Genomic DNA, 13,995 nt, shown 5'->3' with positions numbered 1-13,995 from the left:
TCGACTTGCAGCAGAATGCAGTCACACCACTGTGTTACTCGTATATTTGCATATTACTTGCTGATAAGTAAGTAATGAATAATAATAGGGATAAAAACAAACCAACTTTTCAAGTGCCTACGATTAGACGGGTCAATATGCTTGTCGTAGTAACTTTTATGTAAATAGTAATATGCAGGATTTTACTGGTTGGATTGGGTTCAAAAGTAGGATACGATAAAACTGCTTATATATTATACCTAATGTTCTTAAACACGTAAAGAGATACCTTTCGCATCTATAAACAAAATCGGAAATACTATTTCCGCTTTTGTATGAATATAAACTATTATAGAAGTGTCGATATCTGCTTATTGTACGCGCAGTATACACGTAAAACGAAAATCCTGACAAATTAAATAATAAACCTTCTATTTCTCAGTCTCACAGTATAGGTATCTAATGACGGAAGCCGAAACCATCCATCTTAATGAAGAAAGTAAGATCGCAACGCGTCGCTGCGCATGATTCACGCACACACATAGAACATATTGAGATTTCTATTAAACTTGCACACACACACACACAAGGTACGTATCTAAACAATCTTAATAAATAAACGATTAGGTTTAACAAACCATCTAGCCAAGCCTCCACCATCTAAATTTATGCCCATGTTAAGTACTGAAGTAATAGCCTTTGAGAAGCACTATGGTACCTACCTACCCAATGTTTTCCATGCTTTTCTCTTCTTCGTTTTTCGTTCTTCATTTATTTAACAATTTTATTGATCTTTCCTTTTGACATCGCCAATTATATCTAATGATCTACGTATCCGACTCACTCTTTCATATCATTCTTTCTCCTTAGATAGAAGTTCAAAGTCTCGGACCTTTTACCGTCTATCTATTCCCAACATACTTCTATGGTATGTTGGGTACACACACAGCCACAGTTATCCCGTTCACATTACATAACAGCACATGGTCGAACAATACGACGCGAGTGTAAAAATTTCACTTTTGGCGCGAACGCGTCCGGCTCTTACTCAATGCGGCAAATTGATATAATTAATGCACTAATGACGTTCGCGTGCTCGCCTCGCGGTAGCGTACGGTGTGCATAATACACATAACAAATATCTATTAACTATGTGTGTGAACGAAGAAAGTGCCGGCAGATCGCACCATACGATCACGAGCTTTTCTATTCAATAAGAACGCGGTAAATTTCCTTAATGTGCGAACAAAACATTTCTCTATGATCAACCGGAAATTTGCTAAATGAGTTACAGTCTATAAATACGCCCAAGAGAAAGGACCATGTAATTTTTCTAGCCTAAAAGCAAGGAGTAGACATTGAACGGCATCTCTTGCATATTGTTTACCAACGTTTCCGCGTGTTGTCCGTTCCCAAACTTCCTTACCCTATAACATCAAGTATTGACTAACTTCTCACTTTAAGAGCTGATATTTGATACAATCCCGTTCACCCCAAGTACACGCTAGGCACTTTCACACAGCCCGTAACTTAGTACTTGCCTAGTGAACCGTGAGCGGCTATCACATTTGATTTCTACCGTCACCCTTTCTAGTTCACTCGATTATGTTAACGACTAAATTATAGACTACAAAATGCTGGTCGAAAGTCCTGTAACAAATGAGTAAATTTTAAAATAGTGCGCCAATTTATTAAACTTTTAAACGTTACGTTAATGGCACAAAAGTCTGAAAAATTGCTACAAAATTGCTGTATGCGCTAGATAACGACTTACAGTTTCGGCATGGGGTAAATATTAATTTCCTTCTTACATTAACACAGTACCTACCCACCTATAACACTTGATTTTTGAATGTGTCTTTCTTCATTAGCGTTAAATCGGTTGAGCTACTTGAAACAAATCACTCACATACATTTTTTAATCTGGATTCATACATTAGATTCTTCTCGATCCAAACAACGATCTTGTATCTACGAGGGGTCTTACATTTAAAACCCTTTGTCAGATCTATATTTAAATACAGAAATCATTGGAATATAATGTGCGATGGGTGAATAATAATTATTATAGTAATGTGCATCGGAAGTGGCGCTGAATCACGCGATTTGTCGATATAATTGTCACGAAAGCTGCTGCTATCGTTTTTATGCATAAAACTAATTAATTATTGTATTGTAATAGTTCATTTTAATAATTTATTTTTAGCTTTCAAAAATTTATATATTTTTATTAAATCATTAGGTAAAAAGTCTTCACAAGTTGACAGGAATCCTTTGTCGCATGGTTTGTATAGTTTAGGTTTCTGGCTCCCGATATCAGGCATAGTTCTATGATTTAAAAAGGATATCCATAATTTATTTGAAGAGATAAAAAAGTTGTGATTAATCATATTACTGTTGTACAAAGTAATAAAATATCCTTTTTAATTATTGCGCATTAATACTTATTCCATCAACAATTTCGAACTCTCGACTTTTCTGAAGTCGAAATCTTTAACCATAGATCCGCTACTGCTCAGGAATACATCATCCATAATACAATTACTACATATTCTACATCCTAAGAATCCGATCGCCTTACATGGAAGCATCTCACCAAACTTCCCATCTCAGTAAAATCCCACTACGTTACGTATGCGTGGGAAATGCTCATTGGCGTTTTTACACGCTTCATTCAATTGTACAATAGACGTTCCTGGAACCAGTGTGAAAGCTGACGAGATGCGCGAGTTATGGATACTTTACTGACGGTTTTATATGAACATTGCATAGTTTTAATTAAAGTGTAAATATTTACTATCAAATTTTAACTGTGCACCGTAGATGTTGATTTCTGACTATAGATGGTTATAAACACGGGCAATGTAGTGTTTCGTATTTAGGAGAACTTCAGAAAAAAAATTCATGAATAAATCTTCCTTAGACTACGAGAATAAGTTATAAACCTATAATAATGATTAACAAAACGACAGTCAGTCATCCAAACAAAGTAAAAAAAACACCCTTTGAAACAATAACGGTAGGTACCTAATTTAAACGCAATACACACACGTATTAGAAAATCTAAATTCTAACATAAAACAGATTTAACCTAAAGAAGCAAGTACACAACTACTTCCAAGCTAAGCATTACAATACAGTATCAAATGGCGGAAGACAATTAACGTTTCCCTGATTCGATTGAATCTCACAATGGGATCGAGAGATCGAATGCTATTGTGTTTTTTACACGTTTTTTATGTATAAAATAAGCATTAACTAGGTACTTTACCAAAGATATTTAAAGACGTGTTTGTTTTGGCAATATTAAAGTAGATATCTATTTTCAACTGTAAAACGAACCATTTCGGAATTCGGGCGCATCCAATAGCAAATTGGCACTTTGTTTTCGAATTGTGTTTGTAAATATTTACAATTTTTGTAGGCAAAGTACAATATCCTTTTCAAATCCACTAAACAAATTGATAGATTTTTCAAAAGGGGGACTTTTTTAAATTTTAATTGGATTAAACTCCGCTTTGAAAATGAGATTAGTTACAAAAAACCTTTACGCGTATATTTCTTACTAGCTGAACCCCGCGGTTTTACCCGCGTGGCGCCCGCTCACGTTGGTCATAGCGTAATGATTTAAAGCCTTTAGCCGTTCTCGATAAATGGACTATCTAACACCGTAAAAATTTTTCAAATCGGACCAGTCAAGTTCCTGAGATTAGCGCATTCAAACAAACTCTTCTGCTTTATAATAATAAGTATAGATTTTACCCACACAAATTGATAATTGCCTTCTCTGAAGTCGGTTACAATGGACTTTATAATAATTCTCTTGTATCATTAGAGCATTATGCCGTCATCGTTACGTCATTTACTATACCTAATTAATTAATTTATAATGGAACCGATCCGTATTCAATTAAATATGTTTTACACACAATGCTGTTACGAGGTAAATATTATGTAATATTATTTACCTCTTAATAAACAAACATATTAACAAAGTGCATAATTTGAACCGATTTATTAATAAGGTGAAAAGGTTATCGACTTGAGTGTTGCATGGAAAAGTTGTTTATAAATATTTATTGTTTTACTAGCGGTCCGCCCCGGCTTCGCCCGTGGTACATATTTACGTTTTCACTACATTAAAACCATCCTCGTACTTCAAGGAATATAATAAATAAAGAATTATCGAAATCGGTTCAGCCGTTCTCGAGTTATGCGCTTACCAACACATTTTGCGATTCATTTTTATATGTTTTATGTAGATTTTAATTAAATGATTAAGTTGTGTTCCATGTTCCAATGCTTCTTTAACTTGTTTTTGTTGTTATCCTGATGCTTGTAATTTGCGATATCGATATTGGTCCCATACAGAATTGTAACCTTAGGCATTTCGATCTATCAAGGTCATTCTGCTATATGTAACAGGCAAAAAGAAAATGAAAGGGTAATCAATATCATCAATTTCTTGGACCCTACTGAATCTTTCAACGACCACCATCACGTGCCTTACATAACCATGCAACGATTTGACCAGGCAACCCTGGCTTAAAAACCATGGTTACCATTACACCAGGCAGCCCTAGCTCGTCTCCGCATTCCGTGCAGGGGCGCTAACTGCTCACTTCCCATTGCATCGCCCTATCCATGCGAGTTACGTTCGGAACGGGAAGTCCATACGGCTAGAGGATGCGCTTTAATGCGCTGTGTGACGCTTTCACTCTAGTTTACTACGTGTATAACAATAGTTGATGACAAGAGGAAAATAAAAAGACAATGTATATAGAAACATTGGCGAAGATAACACATTGGGACATTGGGATAGCCAGGTGCACACTTATTATATGATTTGGCATTAACCTGACCATATTCGCTTACGAGTCACATGCAAATAAAAAAATACTACACTTTGACCCTTTAGTTTCTGACGCGTCACATACCTACTATTTTTTTTAAAGCTATCCAAAATATTTATCCAATACAGGTACCAAATGCATTTTTGCATTCTCCATCCATTTCATATACACCTAACTATCTCGTCTCATAGCTTGAGCCTTCTAGCTCATCTTCCAATACCTAGATACAGGCACATCACATTCGAAGAACAAGACTAGCTAGACTATACACTATAGACTAAACAATGGATTGACGACAATACGACCTTCACTTCCGCGAACGATGGCAAACAATATTGTTTTTGTCTGTACATCCATACAGATTCTCCACAATCATCTTTGTTGTTTGTTTGCGTCAATTTCTCGTAGGAAATATCAGATGAAACGGCTTGTGATCGCAAAAATATCGAGTCTATTTACTGCGCCAAGAGAGTCGAATTTATATTTGTCTTTTATATTATTTCTTTTCGTGTATTAGTACAGTTGCTATCAGTACATTTTATACCTTTTCCCTTTGAATTTATTTAAAAAGTAACATCAATTGCTTTTAAAATCGAACATCTTGAAATTGACTATCTTCGGATTCGATTTAATTCGCCATTTTTGGATCGAGCGCTGGACCATATGCGCAATGCGCATCCTTAAAATAACCAAATATGGAATAGCATTAAAATGAACGTATTTTAAAATACCTACAATAGTTTCAGATACAAAAATAGTACAGGTACAATAATTCAGACTGAGATTTCGCTTCCAATAATACCATTGCAAACCCTTACGTGACCGGTCACCGGATTGAAAGCAGAATTGGAAACAATTGCACCGTGGGAGGACAAATTGAACAACAAAATTTTACGAGCAAACGTATAGGTATATTAAGAAGAGCTGGAACGTCAACACATTTACACAATGCACATGTTAGGCCGGGAGATACTGACACAAAATTTCGGGCCATTTGTAACAGGATGGCGGTCTAGAGGGGTCTTAGTACGCAATGACAAAAAGAAAAATGATGGTCAGAACGCTGGTACCGGCGGACTAGTCGCGTGGGCGTTAGTCACACTCGTCGGATAAATAGCGAAAGTCCAACGATTTGTAACACAAAAATTTTAGAATTTACCGATAGCCCTTAAAAAAGATGTAGGCGGTAGTGTCATGCCATACAGTTACGATGTGACTTACAGTCCGCCATACCGACGTGAATGCGTTGATTAAAAAAAAAAACAATTCAACCATTTGTACCGAGCTCACTTTTGCACAGGTAACCATCGTCGTGCAGCCATTTACTAAAATTGCCATGCCATACTTTTCGGACGATTCCAAATGGTCGCCATAACGCGGAAAAGTCAAACGATTTGTAAATCGTTTGACTTTCGCTATTTATCCGACGAGTTCGACTAACGCCCACGCGACTAGTCCGCCGGTACCAGCGTTCTGAGTTCTGACCATCATTTTTCTTTTAGTCATTGCGTAATAAGACCTCTGTAGAACCGCCATTCTGTTACAAATGACCCGAAATTTTGTGTCAGTATCTCCCGGCCTATGTATGTGTCATATTTTGCAATTGTTTATAAATACAGGGTGATGTAATTGGTGTAGTACGAATATCTAAAAATCTATGAAGAATTTTGTGATACAGTAAATGGAAGAATTATAGACTATTTTACAGTATTTACTTAATAAAATCATTTAATTTTTTGTTCATTTTCATTAGAAATGTCAATTTTTCTCACCAAGGTGGAAATTTGGATGATAAGGATCTTGTTAGAAAAATATAAATTTTGACTAAAATCGGCATTTTTTTTTTCAAAAATCAAATAACTAATTAATAATCAGAGTTATCACATTATTAAAAAAATAAGCCAAACTATACACAATTTTTACCTACTTGATGCAATCCTCAAAGATGTCAACCCAATAGAGTTACTATGGGGCATAATTAAAGGGAAAGTAGCATCACAAAATGTGAACTTTAACTTGAAAACTGTGTAAGAATTATTTAGAAAGGAAGCAAATGCTATTAGTCTGGATATGTTTAGTGACGTTTGGAGAAAGACGCGAGAACATGAGGAAAAATATATTCAATTAGAACCAAAAGTAGATAATTACACTGACTCATTTATAATAACATTAAGAAATTCCGACAACGAAACATCGAGTTCTTCGAGCGATGAAAGTTACAGTGAAGTAGAAGATTACGATTATGATTAAATAGATTCTTCTTCTTCTCTATAGATACTGCTTTCTGAATTGGTGGTAAATGTTAAAACTGTTAAACTGTTATGACGATTCAAAAGTGCTTCTAGAAGAAGTCTAATTGTATAAATCTTTGAGTTTGAGTTTAAAACCAATAGTGTGAAAATTATACAATAAACATGTAACACATATTTGTTAGCGCGTATTGGTAGGTATTACGTACTTACTACAAATATAATATTTCTTAGATATCTTTACTCGACCAAAGTCAGGAATTTAATTATTATTTGATAATTGAATGATTATTAATACTTTTATCCAATTGATTATTATAAGAATAAATAATTAACTTCATCAATTGATTTACATACTTTTAAATTATAATTTTACAGGTAAATTATGAGAGCTTTCATAAGTAATTATATTTGCATATACATATCTACAACGCACCCATTTTACAATTCAAGTCTAAAATGAAACTAGAGTCGCATTTATTTTTGAACATACTGTAAGTGAAATTGCATAAGTGTGAGTACTGTGAACATGCCAGCTTTCCCTAATTGACCGATACAAAATATGGTTTTGAAAACGTACACCAAGGTGACATAAGTTATAACAATTGTTAATCTTCGTTTAGCAGTATTACTTAAAAAGTAGAGGTTGTCTGAATTTACCAATCTCGCTCTAATATTCTCCCTCAAAGAGAAAGCTTCATATTTTTTTATCGGTAAAAGCTATAGCTACAAAACCAGTAACACAATTGCAATACTGCTGGGCCGAATAAATTGCCTATCGAGCCGGATTAAAAAAATTGAAATATCACTATAAAATCCTCACATACGTGCCGCATAATCCGCTCCAGTTTACTCCAATTAATTGAAGAGTGCGTCCTAATTTTGGTCCGAGTGCTGAAAGTATATTTTTTTTTACCTAGTTTCATATTTTTAAATTCAGATGCCCGTTTACTTATCCTCTTTATAACTTTGCTTAAAATGTTTATTTAATATGTACTCGTTTTTAATAAACGTCCTTTTTTATAGATAACATTAAACTAATCTTGTCTTAATAGTTCCCTCGAAGTTTCTTTTGGATTTCATAAATTTTCAGCGAGGCATTTTAATTTGAGTCGATAAAACGTACGGCCGAAGATCGTACTGGGAACTTATGCAAATATTATTGAGACCTCTCAACGTCCACAAATCCAGACGAATTGGTTTTACCCTGCATGCATATTCAAAACTTATGAAGCTAATGCTAGACAAGATAAATAGCGCTCGCGCCAGAAAGGTGACGGCGCGATAACATCTCAAAACAAATCAATCGAGTCTTTCCTTGCATGTGTGCACACAAACACACACACAGCCAGGAGGCGGAACTGAAGTGCAGATATAAATAATTTGGAGTAATTAGTGCACTTGGCAGCACACCAAGGCGCGACCTTCACCCGCCCGACGTTTCGCTTTTAACGCGCGTCACCGACCGTCAGATGCATCATACACACGTAACTCATCAATTATTTATTTTATTATTCTAAATATATTGTCGGAAACACTTTACATTTTTTTGGGATGTTGTGTTAAAGATGCAACCAAAATTATTGTAGATTGTAGAGCTGTTAATAAATTTTATTTAAATAACAATATGCAATTAATGTGTTTAAAGTTATTATAATTCATGAAATACTTAACCAAATTAGCATGTATTTACTGTTTGTGTACCTACAGTCTACACATAAAAGGTACTAACTGACAAATATAATAAAGTAATTTTTGTTGTGTACCCGTTCGTTTCTTGAACAGTACGAATACAGTGTTTATTGCAAATACATTATTAAAATTACAATTAGATTTATATATATCAACATTAAATAGGCAAAAAATGTTCATCATCTGTTTTCTTGTAAAATCAATGAGTCATTAAACAAACCCCCGCAACCAAATTAAAACTACCATCTATCCAGACCTTCTATACCAAAACTAACCAAACATCTCAACACAGATAGCCAACAATAACCACCAGGAAGCGATCACCGCACGGAACCCGGCGGCACACCCGTTTAGTCACTTATCGTAGACGCGACATTGTGAGCCACAATAGATAACCGTAGCTCCCCACACCCGGTTCAGTCTTATACAATAGTCTAGATCGGTGATAACTTCCGTGCTGTACACTGATCAGCCGGTTGTTTTCATGTACTGATCTTTGCAACAACAGGATAACACTGACGACTTACTCTGTGATAAATATTGAATGCTTTCTGGACAGTACCTGATATTACCTATCACCTCTTTTCCTCTAGGTAAACTGAGCTTGATTGACTGACTTGATGATAATTTTTGCATATGAAACTAGTATACCTTGTCACAATATTACCTACTTAAGAGTTAAGACTAATTTGCTTTGATAACTATAAAATATAGTTCTTCAAAATATTAATTACTTCTATGTAAAGACTGAAACACGCATTAGTTCACGAATAACTAGCAGAAATGGAATCGATACCCATTTAGGCAAAATATTATGCCAACCGGTCCTCCGCCAAATATCAAAACATATGACGCCACGTCACGCGCTAGCACTACGCTAAGCCAAAACTTAATAGACTATTGCATGCGTACATCATGGCTTATCTCGATGGGATGCTGCGCGAGATCGCCTGCCAGAGAGAGGAATGTAATTCCTTAGTCTGTTTGGTGGCTGCAGCGGTTAACAGGCGGAAGCGACAGCTGCAGCGGTTGCTGGTAGACACATCATAACGTGCATAATTATTTGAAAAAAAAAACGATGCCAAAAGATTTTATTTCTCCTTGAAAATATCATTAAACATATTCTTCGATATATTAACTTCATATTTTTCGTATGAAATTTTAATCTGATCCGTAGCAGGAAAGTCTTCTATCATAAGTCAGACTTTCTTACAGCTTTAACCATTTCCGGCCAAGTCATCTGAATTCATCAAAGAAGCCAGCGTTTTCTATAAGTTCAAGTGATCTTCTTCGTCGCTTTACTTTACTAAAAGTAGCTAATTTTCATAGTATCGCTACCGCTACCTCCACAACACAAACACAAAGCGATTACGTGTCTCGCTCGACTAGCCGGGGATTTAGCCGAGCCTGCGTACGTGAATGCTTTGACAAGATTAAGATAAAAGCGAATAAAGATCTCTGTGCGAGCGGATTGCGAAGTCATACTATTTCTTTGAGCCGGAGCAATATAAAAGAAGCTATTTCTGACACTTGATTTGGGACGAACAAATCTATCGCAATATTGGGAAACACTTCTCAATACATATTCATAAATGCTTCAAAGCATTACATAGTTGTTAACCATTTCGCAATTTTATCCAACACACAGTTAATAATAACAATTAAGGTTATGGTTAATGTAAAATTAATGCATTTCATATCACAATAACAGTGAAATACATTACATATATTGATAAACAAATAAGGTTAACGCAAATTATATGCAATATAAATTTAAATTTAATATCACTCAGTTTTATCACTATCGCACACACTACCACTCGCTTGCCTGGAGGATTGGTCACTATATCATATACTCTTTAAACCTAACTAATGGTATTTCAAAACGAATCTAGTAATTTTTTAGGTAAAATCTTAACAATGAAACAAAAAGCATTCCTCTTTAAATAATATTAGTTTAGAGTGCACACACAATCAGTACAATGACGTCAACGTGTTGCAGATAAACCCTGAGTGAGGCTCAAGCTAAATTATCACCTGCTTGACGTCAAACACATTACAAAAACTACAGCAAGGCACACATTTCCGATAATAAATTAGATGCACATGATTTCAACGAAACTATCAATCGACGAATAGGAATTAAATTAGTAGAATAAACTGACATCATCCCCATTAAATGATCATAATGCAGTGATTAACTTGGATTATTTAAACGCAATATTCCTCTGTAAAAAATACCCCTCAACATTATCACACATCGATCATCCATTCATAAACACCAACCTGCTCGAATGATCCTGAAAGTTTCCACCGTCCTGCAGCCGGACCTTCGCGAACAGCACCGCTGCCACAAACGGCACCTCGGTCAGCTCCTCGAGGCACACTTGCACGCCGAACTTGTAGCGCTTCTTCTTCATTATGAACGCCATGCTGCCACCATCCGGTGGGTATGACCACGTCACCGCACTAACACGTACACCGACACTAACACTGTACACTTCACACACACACGCGCACGACACACGGCGTAGCTGGCTGCTCACCGCGTATCAGCATGACGGCTGATGTTTGACCTGTAAAAAAATGAGGGTAGTTAGATAAAAGCGAACAAATGATGGTAAATAGCCTGACCTAGAGGATAATGTATAGAGAATGTTATAATATTGTGTGTTACGAGTATTTTGGTTGTTAAGAGCTATGGATCAGGAAATATTGTGTTTGATTGACATTTGCTATAGGGATATCGATCAATACGATTAAGTTAATTGATGTCAGTAATTGATATTGGTCTATAATATCTTATCCTTTATTTATCTGCACGAGATTTCTTTAAAGATAAATTATCTGCAAACTGTCCTATATTTATTCAGATGCAGAGAGAACTCGAAATAACAAAGTAATGATACATGATCAATGATCATACAGTTCAATAATTACGTTCAACCACAGTAGCAGTATATTCTTGACTTATGAGTAATATTTCTACTAATGGCGTAAATAATTAAACAAATGAGATCTTTAACAATGTGAGACGTCACAAGGCAGGATATACCTATTTTAAATATATATACCTAAGCATAACTTTAACAACGAAACTAAAATAACTTCCAAAATCAACACCCTAAAACTATTACGCACAGCCCTTACAATGCGATACGCTCCAAAACCTTTGACGCGCAGCCCTAAAACCAAACGTAAGTCAATGCTGCGCTTGCGCAACCTGCCCGCTCGGGGAGCACGCGAAGGCCGATCCCAATCGCGAGTAATCACCGCAATTACAACAGATTCTACTCTCCCCACACGGTAATTACATCCTTTTGGCAACCTTGATTAACATGGAAGGAACCCTTGATTGATGAGCCTTTTATTTTATTTTTTTATAGGTATATTTCGTTTTTGGTTTTTTTTTCTATATTTTTTGTTACATAATACAACTTCTAAAGAACATTAATCAACAATACAATGTTTACATTAATACCATTTTTCACGTGGCATCCTCAAAAACTGGTCTTACAAGATCGATTAAACAAGTGACCAAAGAAAAAAAGTCTTAAAATACCAATTTACAAACAATTTCCTCACTTGGTAATCAATGAAACTCGATTAAAAACAACTCCTGCGATAAAAGTTATTTAGTGCTGTTTCCAATACTTTCGATACAACATAATCCAAAGTCTATGAGCCGTGAGGGCGAAAGTTTTTCGTGAACTTATTTACGAGTCTCTTGATACTACAATAGTATATTTAAAACGTAATTGTTTGTATAATTAAATCTATTGTATCTGTGTGTAGAAATTCAGACATTAATTTACGATTTCTGAAAGATATTCAGTCTAACTTATTACAACTTTAGTCAATTATCAAAGAGTTTAGAAAATAGATGAACAATCAGAACTAGAATTTAGCTGATCATCTTAACAATCTCCCTCAATGAAATCTTAACAATCTACACAATGAAACTTCACGATGACTGGACCAAGACTCTAATAATCAAAACATGCTTTCATATCTATAGCATACAGTCAGAAATAAAAATAAGGACAACCTTTTCAAGCCAGTTCATGAAAGTTAAACTATTCAGTTTACTTAACCGTCAGAAGCGATTAGCGTGTAATTAGATCAATATCTTGAGTTGCAAATAGCAATAAATAACTTGCAATCAGCACTGATTGTTATGTTTTATACTTTCAACTAAATTAGCTACCTAGCTAGCCTAGCTACTAGCTTTAACTCGATGATATACATTTTAAGTTACGACTTAAAAAATCGGATATAATTTTGAACTATTTTTGTTAATCTAAGACACTTCGAACATTTCACTTCCATTTATCATTACTTAGTTAAATTAAATCGACCAAATTTTCCCATCACATTTTCATCGACATAAATTCCTCCCAATCTCAAGAAAGGCCGCCATAATCCCAAGTACTTGAAAAACAAAAGATGTTTATAAATTTCAGTACAGACGATGTATACGGTTTCGACACCGCTCCCCGTGTTTCATTTTCATGGAAAACACACAGCTACAGTGTAGCGTAAGATCTGATGAATATTATTAGGCTTTTATCTGTGAAACTTACTAGAACAAAAAATCTGAGCAGTATTAATTGCTAACATGAAACAATCATCTATCCTTGATGTAGCTTATATTATCTTGTATCTAAAAAAAATTAGAAATTAAATGTTTCAGCTAAGAGAAAAATCTACAGAGGTATTGAAAATACATCAGTGCGGTTATTTTTGTATGTAAACATAAACATAGAACCTGGAACCCAAATTGAAATCCAAACAGAACCAAGGACATACAAATCACGTCACTTTCCAACAAAAAAGCCACATCTACCATTCTTCAACACCTCCTTTCACAATACAACCACATACTACGGTCTCGATCTTAAGCTCTCAGCCTACAATCTCGCATCTAAAGAATCGAGATCATACAACGTATATCCGATATAAAACAGGCAGTCATTTCGCGTAATACCGTACCTACTTGGCAGAGTGCCAGCCGCTAACCGTTACGGGGGATTGTTCTTGAGGGGGCAAGGGGGGGTAGCGGGGAAGGGGAAGGGGTAAAGTGAGGGGAAAGGGGACTTAATTGTCAATTAATTAAGCCTCGCTATCATAATGGGGACACGTTTTAGTGCATCGATAGGCGATGCATTAGCGCCGCTGATGTAAGAGGTCGTTAGCTTTCAAATTTAACTTTAGTTTGATAG

General features: G+C 35.4%; 1 protein-coding gene across 5 annotated transcripts in view; it reads right to left on the bottom strand.

Annotated features, from left to right (window-relative positions):
• The window catches only part of LOC149489320 (uncharacterized), a 69,792-nt gene that overhangs the window by 34,511 nt on the left and 21,286 nt on the right, over positions 1-13,995 (bottom strand). For all 5 annotated transcript variants that reach the window (XM_089711947.1, XM_089711953.1, XM_089711933.1 and 2 more), the window contains exon 2: positions 11,060-11,349. In XM_089711947.1, the coding sequence (XP_089568073.1) occupies positions 11,060-11,205 (146 nt within the window). In that variant the 5' untranslated portion in view covers positions 11,206-11,349. The remainder of the gene's footprint in view (positions 1-11,059; positions 11,350-13,995) is intronic.

Source organism: Colias philodice, chromosome 3 (assembly GCF_061535455.1).
Source record: "Colias philodice isolate Cphi_HAF_F1 chromosome 3, ilColPhil1 Martin Lab GWU primary, whole genome shotgun sequence".
NCBI lineage: Eukaryota > Metazoa > Arthropoda > Insecta > Lepidoptera > Pieridae > Colias > Colias philodice.
This window is presented reverse-complemented; position numbering and strand designations above follow the sequence as displayed.